At 39.7% G+C, this 16,105-nt stretch overlaps 1 protein-coding gene across 1 annotated transcript; it reads right to left on the bottom strand.

Annotated features, from left to right (window-relative positions):
* Positions 1–232: 232 nt before the first annotated feature.
* On the bottom strand, positions 233–936 carry LOC147417829 (pentatricopeptide repeat-containing protein At3g28660-like). Its single transcript, XM_086507047.1, has 2 exons — positions 556–936; positions 233–466 (listed from the first exon to the last, which is right to left on the bottom strand). Exons 1-2 carry the CDS (start codon positions 934–936, stop codon positions 233–235), a joined length of 615 nt encoding a protein of 204 aa, XP_086363173.1.
* Between the last annotated feature and the right edge of the window lie 15,169 nt (positions 937–16,105).

Here is a 16,105-nt window from a genome sequence, read left to right as displayed (position 1 = left end):
TCATTAGTGGAATCTTGAAAAGAGATTAGTATGAGGAAGCCCATTGTCCCTCGGTGCGTTTACCTCTCGATTATCAAAGTGATGTTCTTTCACCTCACAAAAGAGCCACGACAGAAAGACCACGAGCATTGCATTGCTCATGCTGATATGGCACTTGATCATTCATAATGAGCGCAAATTCAAGATCTTAACATAATAAATTACTGCAAAATGTGTGGCAACATTGTACAAGCTAGATAGCCTTCCCTCTCAGTAAACCACATTTGAATGCTAGTTCTCCAAACTGATCACATCCAACCGTTTTGCACGCATCCAATAACATATCCCACATAGCAATCTTTTGGAAGGATGGTCTTGTTTCTATTATCTTTAGAGCTGTATCTATCTCTCCTACATGGCTAAAGAACTTAACCATACATGAATAATGCTCAAGGCGTAGAGCAATGCCATAATGTTTGGCAATTGCCTAACAAAATGAGTTATCCCCACTCGGAAAACTTAGGAAATTGTACGCTCTAAGCGCAACCAACAATGAAATAGAGTCAAGCTTTGTACCTTCTTGTACCATGCTGTTGAAAATCTTGAAACATCAGCTGTCTGTCCAAGTTTTGCATACCCGGACATAAGTGCAGTCCATGAAACCACATCTCGAATGTGAAGCCTGTCGAAGACTCGATAAGCTTCCATTAGACGGCCACATTTTGCATACATGCTTACAAGAGTATTTCCAACTTCTCCATGTAGCTCTTCTTGTAGCAATCCTCTTTTCTCAATTTCACCATGTAGCTCTTTACCTTTACTTATGGCCCCTAAATATGTGCAAGCATTCAAGCTGCAGATGAGGGTCCTTGCATCCAGACAGGCACCTACTAGCTGCAAACAACCAAAGAACTCCAAAACCTTGTCATTTTGCTCATAATAGGTATAGCCTTCCATGAGCCTATTCCATAAAGCAGCATCCCGACCTTGGTAGTTGTCGAATATGTGCTACGTTTTTCAAAGGCAGCTGATAAAAACAACAAAACCTCCTTAAATTTTTTGGCTTTTTTCTTTCTTTCTTCATAGATTCATAGTTTTCTTTTTTGGTAAGCATGGGCAAGGATCATGTGAGCAAGGCTCATGAAATGATTTTATGGAGCCAGCTATGGATCTTTTTCACCCCTTTATGAGAAGGTGAAAATGTAATTTGAAAGGAATGTTACACATAGATTCGAACTTTTCAACTAATAACCTTGAAATTTGAGGCGGCTTCAAATCCTTCTTGCAAAAATTTGAAGTGGCCATTGGTTTTGGATAAAGCGAACGTACCTTTAATTCTCGACATCTGCATGTAAGTAAAGCAATGGAAGGGTGCCTACAATGATGGTCGTTGAAGCCTTGACACTTGCTCAGATAATTTTTACTATTGAATAGTTTCTAAACTGGGGAGTTTAGACATTGATCTTTCATGTTTTTCTTAAAATAATTAATGCAAATGTTACCTTGCATTCAAATTGTACACCATTTTCCAGTGAAATCTTTGTTTCAAGAATGCAACGAGCTATGGAGGATGCTATCGCAAAAGCGCATTCATAAATTCCAAGCTCTTCACATACAATATGGGCTGAAAAAAAATGGCAACATAAAATGAGCATAAAATCATTACTTAATAATCTATTCTAGGATGTTTGATGAATTAGCAAGGAAGACCAATTACAATCTAGTGTAGTAGAACAAATGTGAATGTGTACATTGGGGTGCATACTTAAACAATATTGGTATAGTTTTTTAAATGGTCTGAATTTGTCAATCAAGAGTCTAGCATATCTTTTTTTTTTTTTTGGAGGGGGGGGGGGGGGGGGGGGGGGGTGCTAGGGGCCGTGGAGGGCTCACCTATAATTCTATGTACCTATCACGTGGGTTCAACAAAAAAGAATTTTTAACATTTTTACTCACAAAAGGGCAACATTTAAAGAACTATAAAGAAAATTTTACAAATTGCATAGAGAAAAGGTGTGTAATCATGAGAACTTCACATTGAAAGGATTTTCACCTAAGAGTGAATGGAAAGCAGATGGAAAGCAAAAGGTCCATGTGTGAGTATGCTAATCTATACTATAATAAAAGGGGGAGGGATTCCGGCTCTATTTGTTGAATTGTGCTAAGGAGGTGTGATACATTTTGAAGTATGAGAATTGTGGTGTAGATATTCCTAGAAATTTTTGAGAGGTGGTTCGAATTTAAGTTTCATATTCTTAATTCAATTTCTCATTGTTTGCATCCACCATGTGCGTGTGTGTGTGAGTGTGTGTGTGTAGTGTTAGAAAAAAACCGGGGTCTATTGTATTTTAATTGGCTAAAATTATAAAATCTCGGTTAGATTTTAAGCTTGCCTTCAAGAAAACCGGCAAATTTACACAAGTTTTAGTGTAATTACCGCCAAAAGCTTCAAATTTTGACCTGAAAACCGGGAGAATTTCAAGTTTTCCCTTATTTTGATCGGTTAGGAAAAATGTTTTTTTCTAGCCCTGTACAGTGTGTGTTTGTGTGAGAGAGAGAGAGAGAGAGAGAGAGAGAGAGAGAGAGAGAGAGAGAGAGAGAGAGAGAGAGAGAGAGAGATGGCAGCCATGCACGTCGAAGAGGAAGATAAGAGATACAGCCAGATAGAGAGAGATGGCAGCCATGCAAGAAGAGAAGTGTAAAGATACAAGATAGACAGAGAAGGCAACCATGCACACACACACACACACACACACACACACACACACACAGAAGTGCTAGTCAGAGAGAGATTGGCAGCCATGCACGCAGAAGAGGAAGATGATACTAGATAGGGAGAGATGGCAACCATGCAGAGAGAGAGAGAGAGAGAGAGAGAGAGAGAGAGAGAGTACCGTGAGAGCAAGGAAGCGCTAATCCAAGTAGCAAGATGGCAACGCCGGCAAAGACCTGCAAAGGAGTTGGGCGGCATGCCATCTTGCAAACACCCTCAACAAATTAGCATTTCAAATCAACATTCGACTGCCCTTGAGGCTTGTATCTCATGATATCACAAAAAAAGAGGCCATGCTCAAGACTCAACACGTCTAAATTAAGAGCGCGAAAAGAGAGCCTTCTTGACCAAGAAAATGATATCACAAGTAGCAGCCCAAGAACAATAGGTAGTTAGTCGTCGAGGCCACAACACTCACTACTTGAAGGCTTGTGGCATTGCACACGATGTTCAGGTGGGTGATAGAATTCTTAGTGATATTGTCAATGGTATCCTTGGAGACTATGATGCTCACTATGCTTGATAGCTCACTCTTCCCTTCCCTAGTGATCTAGTTTGATGCACAATAGTAGTTGCTGATAAAAACAACAAAACCTCCTTAAATTTTTTGGTTTTTTTCTTTCTTTCTTCATAGATTCATAGATTTTTTTTTTTGGCAAGCATGGGCAAGGACCATGTAAGCAAGGCTCCGGAAATGATTTTATGGAGCTAGCTATGAATCCTTTTCACCCTTTTATGAGAAGGTGAAAATGTGATTTGAAAGGAATGTTACACATTGATTCGAACTTTTCAACTAATAACCTTGAAATTTGAAGCGGCTTCAAATCCTTCTTGCAAAAAATTGAAGTGGCCATTGGTTTCGGATAAAGCGAACTTACCTTTAATTCCCGACCCCTGCATGTAAGTAAAGCAACGGAAGGGTGCCTACAATGATGATCGTTGAAGCCTTGACACTTGCTCGGATAATTTTTACTATTGAATAGTTTCTAAACTGGGGAGTTTAGACATTGATCTTTCATATTTTTCTTAAAATAATTAATGCAAATGTTACCTTGCATTCAAATTGTACACCATTTTCCAGTGAAATCTTTGTTTCAAGAATGCAACGAGCTCCGGAGGATGCTACCGCAAAAGCGCATTCATAAATTCCAAGCTCTTCACATACAATATGGGCTGAAGAAAAATGGCAACATAAAATGAGCATAAAATCATTACTAAATAATCTATTCTAGGATGTTTGAAGAATTAGCAAGAAAGACCAATTGCAATCTAGTGTAGTAGAAGGGTGGATGTATGAATAGGTGGACCAAAAACCTTGTCCCGGACAGAGGTTTTATAACCGGTACATAAAACCATCTCTATTAGTTCAATTCGATATATTCTTTTGAACAGATTTTTAATTAAATATAGAATTTCCACAACTTTTTGTTAAATATAGAAGACGGCTTTGTACCTCTTAACTATGCACGTCAGCCAGCTCTTTACACCATTACTATTTCCACGTCTCTTTTTCAAATATAGAAGACGGCTCTGTAGCTCTTAACTATGCACGTCAGCCAGCTCTTTGTCTTCCCGCTCTCTCGTTTTCCTGTCTCTCTCTAACTCTCTGTGTAGGAGCACAGATTGCTGTTTTACTTTGTAGGCCTATCACACATCTATTGCTTTCATATACTGCTCTTGCTCTCTGTAGGCCTATCACCTCACTCAATCTCTGCCTCTCTAGCATGGAGCAAGAATCTCACACTGTATGTGACTACTCTCAGCCTCACTGTGAACTGTGTGCTAGGTATGATGTTGATGCGGTCAAGGAATATCATGCTAGGAGAAAGAGGGAGCAGCGTGCTAAGAACAAGCTTGAGCAGGTAGCACGTGAGGAAGATAATGATCAAAATGGTGTTGATGATGCAAAGCGTCAAAGACTTTGCAATGACCTTGTTATGCTCTTCAATCGGCGTACAAAGGCCCTCGATGTTGCATCACGCTCAGATATTTTGTGCAAGTTTGTCAATCATCCTTCTCTTGGAGACCTTGAAATGCCCAGGGCACAAACAACCTTCGTTGAAGCCATACGCAACACAATAGATGCAATCAAATTACCCAAGAGCGGACAGGAGCTCTTTCTTAAAAGGTTCATCACCACAATGCTTATGAATGTTGAGTGTACATCTACCTCAAAAGTGAATGTTTCAACTGCATCTAAGTTGCTAAATTTGCACAAGAGGAACTTCATAGCTGCAAAGAATCGGTTGAGGGCAGCAGGTGATGGCAATTTGCCAATCTCTTTGTGTGCTCGACAGCCCATGGATCGTGGCTTCATAACACCTGATGAGAAAGAGTTGATCTTCTCTTTTTGGATGTCTAACACTCGTGTTTCACCCAATAAGAAGGATGTGTGTAGAAAGCGTATTGGAAGAAATTCATATGTCAAACATCCTGTGCATCTTCTTGAACAATCTCAGGTAATAACTTGCTTCACTATATCCATTTTTGTTTTCTAATATTTGCATTCATGACCTATATTCTCTATAAATGTGTTGATAAGAGTAGATATGAAATCGGATATGAAGGAAGTTATAAATGGAAATAAGGGGAATGTGTATTTGGTCCTAGACTAAGAGTAGATAAATATTGGATGTGAAGGAGAATATAAATGGAAACATAGTTTTTATCATACGCGTATGTTTGTTGAAACATACGTTTGCAGACGCATAGTTTCACACGCGTATGATATGTATAAACTGGTTAGGTAAAAAACTGGTTTACATAACCAGTAAAAATATTTTAACACCTATTTCTCAGTGGTATACATAGTGGTTAAGTGTTCACATGTACTCGTCAAGTGTTCACATGTACTGTTTGTCATGTCAGATAGGTAAAAAACATATCTGTTTGAAAGGAAATTAGTGGTTTACATATCCAGTAATTTTTTTGTACACTTATTTCTCACTGGTATACATCGTGATTAAGTCCTCACATGTACTGGTTAGGTAAATAACATACCGGTTTTAAATGAAAAGACTGGTTTACGTTAGCAGTTAGAACATTTGAATTGGTTGACACTTATATACCACTGGAACGTACCAAGGACATGTGTTCATTTTTTTTAACACATATTTCTCACTGGTATACATCGTGGTAAGTGCTTACATGTACTGGTTAGTAAATAACATAGCGGTTTTAAATGAAAAGACTAGTTTACATCAGCAGTAAGAATATTTGAACAAGTTTACACTTATATACCACTGGTATGTACCAAGGACATGTGTTAATTTCTTTTAACACTAATTTCTCACTGGTATACATCTTGGTTAAGTGCTCACTTGTATTGGTTAGGTAAATAACATACCAGTTTTAAATGAAAAGACTGGTTTACATCAGCAGTAAGAACATTTGCACTGGTTGACACTTATATACCACTGGAACGTACCAAGGACATATGTTCATTTTTTTAACCCTTATTTTTCACTGGTACACATCATGGGTAAGTGCTCACATGTACTGGTCAGGTAAATAACATACCGATTTTAAATGAAAAGACTGGGTTACATCAGCAGTAAGAACATTTGCACTGGTTGACACTTATATACCACTGGTACGTACCAATGACATGTGTTCATTTCCTTTAACACTTATTTCTAACTGGTATACATCGTGGTTAAGTGCTCACATGTACTAGTTAGGTAAATAACATACCGGTTTTAAATGAAAAGATTGGTTTACATCAGCAGTCAGAACATTTGAACTGGTTGACACTTATATACCACTGGTACGTACCAAGGACATGTGTTCATTTTTTTAACCCTTATTTTTCACTGCTACACATCATGGGTAAGTGCTCACATGTACTGGTTAGGTAAATAACATACCGGTTTTAAATGAAAAAACTGGTTTACATCACCAGTAAGAACATTTGAACTGGTTGACACTTATATACCACTGGTACGTACCAAGGGCATGTGTTCATTCTTTTTAACACTTATTTATCACTGCTATACATCGTGGTTAAGTGCTCACTTGTACTGGTTAGGTAAATAACATACCGGTTATAAATGAAAAGACTGGTTCACATCAGCAATAAGAACATTTGCACTGGTTGACACTTATATACCACTGGTACGTACCAAGGACATGTGTTCATATATACTGGTTTACCTAACCAATTAAGTGAAAAAACATAGTGGTTTGAAATAAAAATACTGGTTTATAGTAATGTAACAGTTTTCCTCAAAACCTGCAGTTTTCTTCAATGTTCTTTAACCATATATGTCTTTCATTGTAGGTGGATCTCTTTCTCAACTTCAAAGAACAATACCCTAAAATTGTAATAAGGCAGCGGGCGTTTGAGTACATGAAGCCATATTTTGTGCGGAAATTGAGAGACCGATATACTTGCTGCTGCATTTCACATGTTCAAATGTCCTTCCTAAAGGATGCCATAAATCACATGCGAAGTTCTGTATTCGGTCTGCATGGAAAAGCTTGCCATTGTCAATGCAACATATGCAAAGACAATGGTGGATGCAAGGCACCAAAAAACCCTATCAAGAGTGTAACAGCCTTATTAGACTCTATACTGTGTCCTAAATCAGATACGTCCACCTTCCATGCCCTTGCCTGCTTGAGTGGTCAATGTAAAAGGTGTGGCCCGGATAAGTTAGACTTTTGTGCTGCAAAGGCTGCATTTATTGCTAAAAAGATTGTGGTGAAGATTTTTGAGGACCTAGAAGTAGGAACTGCGCGTGACGGTCTGAAGAAGAAAAGGAAAGTCTTGTCGCATAAGGAAATATCATGCCAGGATCTCTCAGTCATGTTCAAAGACCATCTTAAGAAATACATAATGCATAATTTTGTGTATAGATGGCAAGCAGAACAATATAAGGAATGTATACAAAGCTTTCCAGAAGATGTTGTTGTGTCAGTTGTTGACTTTGCTCAAAATTATAGTTTCAAAGAACAAAATGAGATTCAGTCCATGCACTGGTATTCAAATCAAGTAACTATTTTTGTGCAAATAACATATTTCCGAATTGCAGGTAACGACATCACCCTAGATCAGTATTATTTCTTTTGTATTAAGCCTTCAATAATTTTTTATTTTTATATTATGCAGGTGACATCCACAAGACAATTCACTTCTTCATTTCAGATGACAAGCAACATGACACACATTTTGTTCAACACTGTTTTCTGAAACATGCGGAATGGCTAAAGCAATTTGGTCTAAATATAAAACGTCATTGGGTATGGTCTGATGGAGCAGCTTCACAATTCAAAGCAAGAAGACCATTCTATTTCCTTGCCAGGTATACCATGTTCTAACAAACATTATCTCAAGGTGGTTTTAATATAGAGACCTATAATGGTGGCATTAAAGTTGTAATAAAATGCTTGTCTAACATCAGTAATATTATAATACATGTTTTTTTTGGTAATTTTATCGTGCCAAGAGTATATTAATATTCTTCTATCCATTGAATAAATTGCAGATACAGTGTTTTTACGGGATGGAAAATGTCTTGGAACTTTTTTGGATCCGGACATGGTAAGGGAGAACACGACGGTGCGGGAGCAGTGATAAAAAGGTCTTTAACTCAATACCAATTGCAGCCAAACTGCCCAAAGATAGACTGTGCTACAGATGTTGTGGCATTATTGACACGGACCTTGTCAGATGGTGCTACAGCCACCTATGCATCCCAGGCCTGTTATGTAAGCAGGATTTTTTGGGTGATTGAATTGGGAGATGTCGAAAGGGGAAAAAATTGGGATGTGAAGGCTGTAAAAAATACCCGCTCAATGCACTCTGTTTCTGCATATTCAGAGCATGATACAACTGCTTTGAGAACACATTCACTGTCTTGTTTCTGTAGTGCATGTAAACAGGAAAAGTGGAGGAGATGTGTGAGCAAGTCACACGTTCCTTTCTGGACATACCTTATTTTGGAGCCTACAGAAGAAGGGGAAGACGATGACGACGAAATAAATGAGGATGCAGCATATGAAGGACACTATGACACCCTCAGTCAAGCTCTTATTGTTGGTGATAATTTTGTTGTTCCCGCACCAAATGACAATGAAGAAAAAGTGGATTTCTATATAGTGAAATGCACTGCAGCTATTCAAGAGTTTCATTCAGACGTTGAAGATGACTGGGGAAATATCATTGGGCGAGGATCCTATGCTATCAAAGGGTTTTACTATCGTATGATAAATGAGCAGACCTAGGAGCTTTTGGACAAAAAGCCAGAGGTGTTCATATATTCACATCTTGTTCGGGCAATCAAATTCCCCATGATACCCCATCCTAGCAACTCAAAAGTATATACAATATCACTTGATGTCAGTGAGTCTATCTACAATAGTATGCCTTTTGAGCTGCAACCATCTTAAGAAATGCATAATGCATAATTTTGTGTATATCTGCCTATTACTGTAAACTAAACTGTCTCCCTCTCCCTCTCTCCCTCTCTCTCTCTCTCTCTCTCTCTCTCTCTCTTTGTCACTTCTCAGTATCATTTCTGTATCATACAAGTCATTTCTCAGTATCATACCGGTATCATACCAATCAATTCCCAGTATCATACCGGTATGATACAGTATCATACCGGTATGATACAGTATCATACCGGTCATTTTCCAATATCATACCCATATTATACATTCCCTCTCTCTCTCTCTCTCTCTCTCTCTCTCTCTCTCTCTCTCATTTCTAAACATCATACCAGTCATTTCTCGGTATCATACCGGTATGATACTGAGGAGTGACTGGTATGATACCGGTATTATACAAGTTCCTCTCTCTCTCTCTCTCTCTCTCTCTCTCTCTCTCTCTCATTTCTCAGTATCATACCAGTCACTTCTCAATATCATACCGGTATCATACCAGTAACTCCTCAGTATCATACCGGTATCATACCAGTCCCTCTGTGTGTGTGTGTGTGTGTGTGTGTGTGTGTGTGTGTGTGTGTGTGTGTGTTACGTCTCAGTATCATACCGGTCACTCCACAGTATCATACCAGTCCCTCTCCCTCTCTCTGTCACTGCTAAGTATCATACCGGTCACTCCTCATTATCATACCGGTATCATATTAGTCACTTCACAGTATCATACCGGTATCATACCAGTCACTTCTCAGTATAAGACTCTCTCTCTCTCTCTCTCTCTCTCTCTCTCTCTCTCTCTCTCTCTCTCTCTCTCTCTCTCTCTCTCTCTCTCTCTCTCTCTCGTGTCACTTCTCAATATCATACCGGTCACTTCTCAGTATCATATCTGTATCATATCAGTCACTTGAAAGAATCATACCGGTATCATACATGTCACTTCTTTGTATCCGAATCTCTCTCTCTCTCTCTCTCTCTCTCTCTCTCTCTCTCTCTCTCTCTCTCTCTCTCTCTCTCTCTCTCTCTCTCTCTCTCTCTTCCTCTTCTCGATATCATACTAGTCATGCCCAGTATAATACCGTTATCAGACACTCTCTCTCACTCTCTCCTTTTATTTGCAATATACTTCAAATATAGAATACAACGTATTTCCGTGCAACTTGCTTGTAAATGTATTATACATGAATTCTGTTACATTGATTGAGCCTTTTGGCTGAGTAATTCTCCATTTACATCCATCGACAAAAACATACATCGACAAAAGTCGCCCACTTCACAGACTTTATGAAGCTTTCTTTTTATATAAAAAATCTGTTCCTTTCTTCTTGAAAAAGTCAATCCGCCATTTCCAATAAAAACGACGCACATAGGTGTCGTCAGGTTGTCCGTCTGCAAAATTACAGTCCTCTTTGTATACTCAATTTTGTCCTTAGAGTACAACCAGTGTGCCAGCCAGTTTATGACAGTGGTTGACAGAAAACAGGCGCACACTTCTTTAGACTGCTTTTCTAGCTTGGGAAAAACAAGAAATGACCCCAATGGATTAAACATTAGCTTATATCCAGAATCATCAAAGATAAGTGTGTCAGGTGGTAGGTCAGGAAAATTTTCGAGATTCTTGTGGAACACCGGTTTATCTATCGCGCCCAATTTAAAAGGGGCCCTTGTGCACTGCGCCTGACTTACCACTCTATTGAATCTTTTGTGGTGGTCAAGGAACACTGTCGCTAGCGTGCGTTTGAGCTTCTCAAACTCGCAGCAGCTCCATATCCACACTTAGAACCATCTGAAACAAAAATTCAGAAACACTTTTGCATCGGGCCTTACCCAAAACTGTGTATCCCCTTCAATAACATACCGCATTTCTGGCCAGTGGGGCAATTCTTCACCATATTTTCCATCAAATTTCTTGAGCAGTAATCCATTAAGGTCCAAAATGAGAACCCTACGCTGGACGCTCAACGGAGGTGGTGGCCTTGGCCATATCAGTGGGATTCTTTTAATTATTCTATACCATAGAGGAAACACGAGCACTGCAGGAGACAACACGCAATTCCATATTGCACGAATGTCAGCCCTGCCATTCTGCTTGTCATCCCTGAACCTATCTGCAAGGCGCCATTCTTCAATTGAAAACATATCTGCGGATGCAAAATTACACAAGACTCAAATTTAAATATGCAATTAGGACATATCTATAGATTGAAATCATACAATAAAAACACACAATGTTTAAAAATTAGGCACAAGATGAAAGAGACGTCGAATGGGAAAGAAAGTTATATTAATTTCAGAGGTGGTTACATAAAAAGAAACATGGGGGGGCAAACTATAATCTTTTGCAGGCTCTGGGTTTAGGGTTAGAACTTGTGTCGGTATTCTGCATCTCCTTAGTGTCTTCTATGTCCATCTCCTCTTCTGGTTGCCCCTGGGTCTCTTCCTCTTCCTTGCTTTTTTGCTCCATTTCAGGCTTCTCATCTCCAGTCTTCTCAATTTTTTTTCTTTTTGCCTTTCTTATATGTTGAGCAAGGGTCTCCTCGGGACTTCCCTCCAGCCTGACATCTACATGACCATCAGCTTTAGAAAGCTGTGCAGCAAGAGATCACTTATTAGAGCCATAATCAATGAAAAAACTTACTCTTGCCACGTTGGCCTCGTTTTCTCGGGGTCTTTGATCTTGTCACCCGCACGCTGTCTGGCAACACATCGTCTTCCTCATTCTGGGTTTTCTCTTCAGCACCAGTCGTACTCTGCTCCTTTACCTCAAAGTTTTGTTCTTCTTTTGTTGTTTCCAAAATAGGTTTCTCAGCATTACCAGGGACATTTTCATCAAGCAATACCTCCATAGGTGTCTTGTATGCAGGCGTCACTATATCGTTCCCTGTCTAGCAACACATCGTCTTCCTCATTCTGGGTTTTCTCTTCAGCACCAGTCGTACTCTGCTCCTTTACCTCAAAGTTTTGTTCTTCTTCTGTTGTTTCCGAAACAGGTTTCTCAGCATTACCAGGGACATTTTCATCAAGCAATACCTCCATAGGTTTCTTGTATGCAGGCGTCACTATATCGTTCCCTGTGTCTTTACCGGCAGTAGTTCTGAAGCAGCTTGACTCTGAAAAAACATCAGAGAAGACAAAAATCAACCACCTGATTACCCATTGAAACAATTTTCTCACCTGTTTTTGGGCATGGTTCAACTGGCTTCTTCTTTAGAAGGGATTGGTCTTCTGCAGAAATAACTCCGAGGCAATCCTTAAGCATGCACTTTCCTTTCTCAGCCAAGTGAGCATAGCAGAATGCATGGTATGCATGTGAACAAGGCAATAGAACAACATGGCTTGAGCGATTGTGATCATGAATTTTTACACCACAAGCATTGCACACATCAATGAGAAAAACACTTTGTCCAGGAGCTGTTACTCGTGCAGGCAAGACTATGGTTTCAGGTAGCATTGGTTGACTAATCATGCCTGTCACAAACGTGACATAGAGACCAAAGGTTTCCTCACGGTCCAAGCATTTGGATAATTCTTCCTGTAGGCAAGAGACCTCTGTATCAGACAATGTCAAACAGGTATAAAATCGGTATGAATGCTTGAAAATCGGTATAATGATGTTATCATACCGGTATGATTACATCCTGCTGGTATGATGTTATCCCACCAGTATAATGTTATTATACTCGATAGTATAACATCATACCGGTAGGATAACATCCGGTAACATCATACCGGTAGGATAACAGTATACCGGAAGCATAACATCAAACCGGTTGGATTTTATCATACCAGTTGGATCTAACCATACCGATCGGATGTAACCATACCAGTAGGATGTTATTATACTGGTAGGATTATCTCATAAATCCTACCGGTAGGATATAATCATACCGGTAGGATGTAATCATACCGGTAGGGTATAATCCTACCGGTATTGTCATCTATCCTTACCGAATATGATATAATCCTATCGGTATGAAAAATCATACCGTATGGTACTTTGCATGTATTATACTACAATCAGATGGAGTTAAAAGCATACCTGTGCCTACTGTAAGGTGGATTTTGCTTGGTCAAATTTTTCTTGGAGGCTGTCAAGCAAGCCTGTTGGTACATTGGCATCATCACGGAAGTGCATTCGGATGGTGTCAAGGGCACCCTCACAACGGTGCACATCAACAACAGATTTGACCACTGAATCCTTAGCCTTCTGACACTCGGCTGATACATTATCATGAGATTTTCTAACCTCAACAAGAAGTTCTTGCAAGGAAGTGGATACTTCAACACTAAAGGCAGACTGAGTGGTCGCAAAAATTCCACTTCTGACTTGTGTACTTCCGGATGGGGTATTTACTAATAAGATGGCAGAACCACTTGGGTACCTGTGGATACTTGGGAAGTCTCTAACTTCCATTGTTCTCTTTTCCTATCTAAGTGACCTTCATTGGTCACATTCTTCACCACCTCAGATGCAAACTCAGCCCACTTTACCGGACCTGTGCATACGAAATAAACATATCCGCGTGCAAACTTGACTCCCAGCAGATAGTTTGGTGGTTTGGATTGGTACACCTGCTTGTAGAGCTGGTAGAGTGCCTTATAGTGATCCGGCCTTGCTGTTTTTATCGGCACTTTTTTCTCCTTCACTGGAAGACACGTGAAAACTTTCATCCAGTCGGATATGGGCACATCTGCATCTGTCAACTTCCTAACATCTTTCCCCTCAAGACTTAACCCATATTCCCTGTGAAAATCCTCCTTTGTCATGCAGAATGCCTTTAATGGCACCTCCACATCCTTGGGGTGAACAAAGCGGCTGATTTTGGGAGGAGGCTGTAACTTCTGTCTCTGAAAGGAATAAATCCATACTCATTACTCAATGTATCCACACCTCAGTACTCTACTACACACAGGTCCGCTGTACACAACACAGAGAGAGACAGAGAGGGGTGACATACCTTCGTGGGAGAATGTCGGGTCTTTGTGGGGGAGACCTGTCGGGCTGCATTCCTTGGACTCTTTCTTAGGTTGCTATCCATAGCAAAGGATAAGCAGCGTACAGAGGGGGCTCTAAAGCGAGCTGAGAAAGGCGCAGAAGAAGAAAGGCACAAAGATACAGAGAAGTCACAGTCATGAAAACATTCGACTGAACATTCGTTCTGACATGGGCTCCACACGTGTTTTTGAATCCTCCACATGATTTTTAAGATTTTGTATCCTCCACACGAATATTTAATTCAAACAATTCTTGCCCATAACACCAGTTTCATACCCCCTAAATTTTAAGTCTCCAAAAAAAACTTTCAACCGGTTAAAACCGGGCCACCTATTCATGCATCCACCCAGAACAAATGTGGATGTGTACATTGGGGTGCACACTTAAAACAATATTGGTATAGTTCTCATTGAAATATATAATCTGAATTTGTCAATCAAGAGTCTAGCATATCTTCTTTCTTTGTTTTTTGTTTTTTTGGGGGCGAGGGGAGGGGGATCACCTATAATTTTATGTACCTATCACATGGGTTCAACAAAAAGGAATTTTCAACATTTTTACTCACAAAGGGGCAACATTTAAATAACTATAAAGAAAATTTTACAAATTGCATAGAAAAAAGGTGTGTTATAATCATGAGAACTCCATAGAGAAAGGATTTTCACTTAAGAGTGAATTGAAAGCAAAAGGACCATGTGTGAGTATTCTAATGTGATTAATGAGGTTTGCTCAAGATAAACCTATTACATTGTGCAAACAAATAGAGCCACAATGTATACACAAGAAGCTTTGGACAAATCCTCACAATAATTCCCACATTGTGACTTACCTCAACATCATGAGCTTCTGTGAGGGAGGCACCACATACCTAGCTAGGTATGCAATGCCTCTCGAGCAGAAGCTCATGATGTTATTCATTGTATGAAAAACATTGGAAAAGACTCCGAGAACATTTCTATATCTTCTCGTGGTAATAGGTATATCTTGAACAAATAGAGGTGTATGTTATAATGTCCTGCGGAGGTGTGATACCTTTTGAAGTATAAGAATTGTGGTGTAGATATTCCTAGAATTTTTTGAGAGAGTGGTTCGAATTTAAGTTTCATATTCTTAATTCAATTTCTCATTGTTTGCATCCGCCATCTCTGTGTGTGTGTGTGTGTGTGTGTGTGTGTGTGTGTGTGTGAGAGAGAGAGAGAGAGAGAGAGAGAGAGAGAGAGAGAGAGTGTGTGTGTGTGTGTGAGAGAGAGAGAGAGAGAGAGAGATGGCAGCCATGCACGCAGAAGAGGAAGATAAGAGATACAGCTAGATAGAGAGAGATGGCAGCCACGCAAGAAGAGGAATATTAAAGATACAAGATAGAGAGAGAAGGCAACCATGCACAGAGAGAGAGAGAGAGAGAGAGAGGGGGGGGGGAGGAAGCGCTAGTCAAAGTAGGAAGGTGACATTGCCGGTAAAGACCAGACCAATCCCAAGAGACCTCAAAGGTCTATTGGACGACTAGAGAGAGATTGGCAGCCATGCACGTAGAAGAGGAAGATGATACTAGATAGGGAGAGATGGAAACCATGCACGGAGAGAGAGAGAGAGAGAGAGAGAGTACCGAGAGAGCGAGGAAGCGCTAATCCAAGTAGCAAGATGGCAACGCCGGCAACGACCTGCAGAGGAGTTGGGCGGCATGCCATCTTGCAAACACCCTCAACAAATTAGCATTTCAAATGAACATTCGACTGCCCTTGAGGCTTGTATCTCATGATAGCACAAAAAAGATCAAGCCATGCCCATTCCATATTCAAAGTTTGTTTGTCTCAAATTGTGTTTAAAACTGACTTTTGATATATTTTCCATTAGTTAAAATTCTAAAATGCCGCCTCCACATCTTCTCAAAATCCGGCAAAATTTTACACATTATAGTGTAAAAACCGGTAAATTCTTCAAATTTTGACAGAAAAAACTCAAATTTCATGCATGCTGAT

This window comes from Adiantum capillus-veneris, chromosome 30, assembly GCF_014529385.1.
Source record: "Adiantum capillus-veneris isolate H3 chromosome 30, ASM1452938v2, whole genome shotgun sequence".
In the NCBI taxonomy this organism is placed as follows: domain Eukaryota; kingdom Viridiplantae; phylum Streptophyta; class Polypodiopsida; order Polypodiales; family Pteridaceae; genus Adiantum; species Adiantum capillus-veneris.
Note: the sequence above shows the minus strand (reverse complement) of the source record. Positions and strands in the feature narration are given on the sequence as shown.

Excerpts from the sequence above, each read along its gene's own strand:
- LOC147417829 (XM_086507047.1), bottom strand. The coding sequence starts at position 936 with ATGGAAGGCTATACCTATTATGAGCAAAATGACAAGGTTTTGGAGTTC. Across the intron at positions 467-555 it reads CAACAGCATGGTACAAGAAG|GCAATTGCCAAACATTATGG; the intron begins GTACAAAGCTTG and ends TCATTTTGTTAG.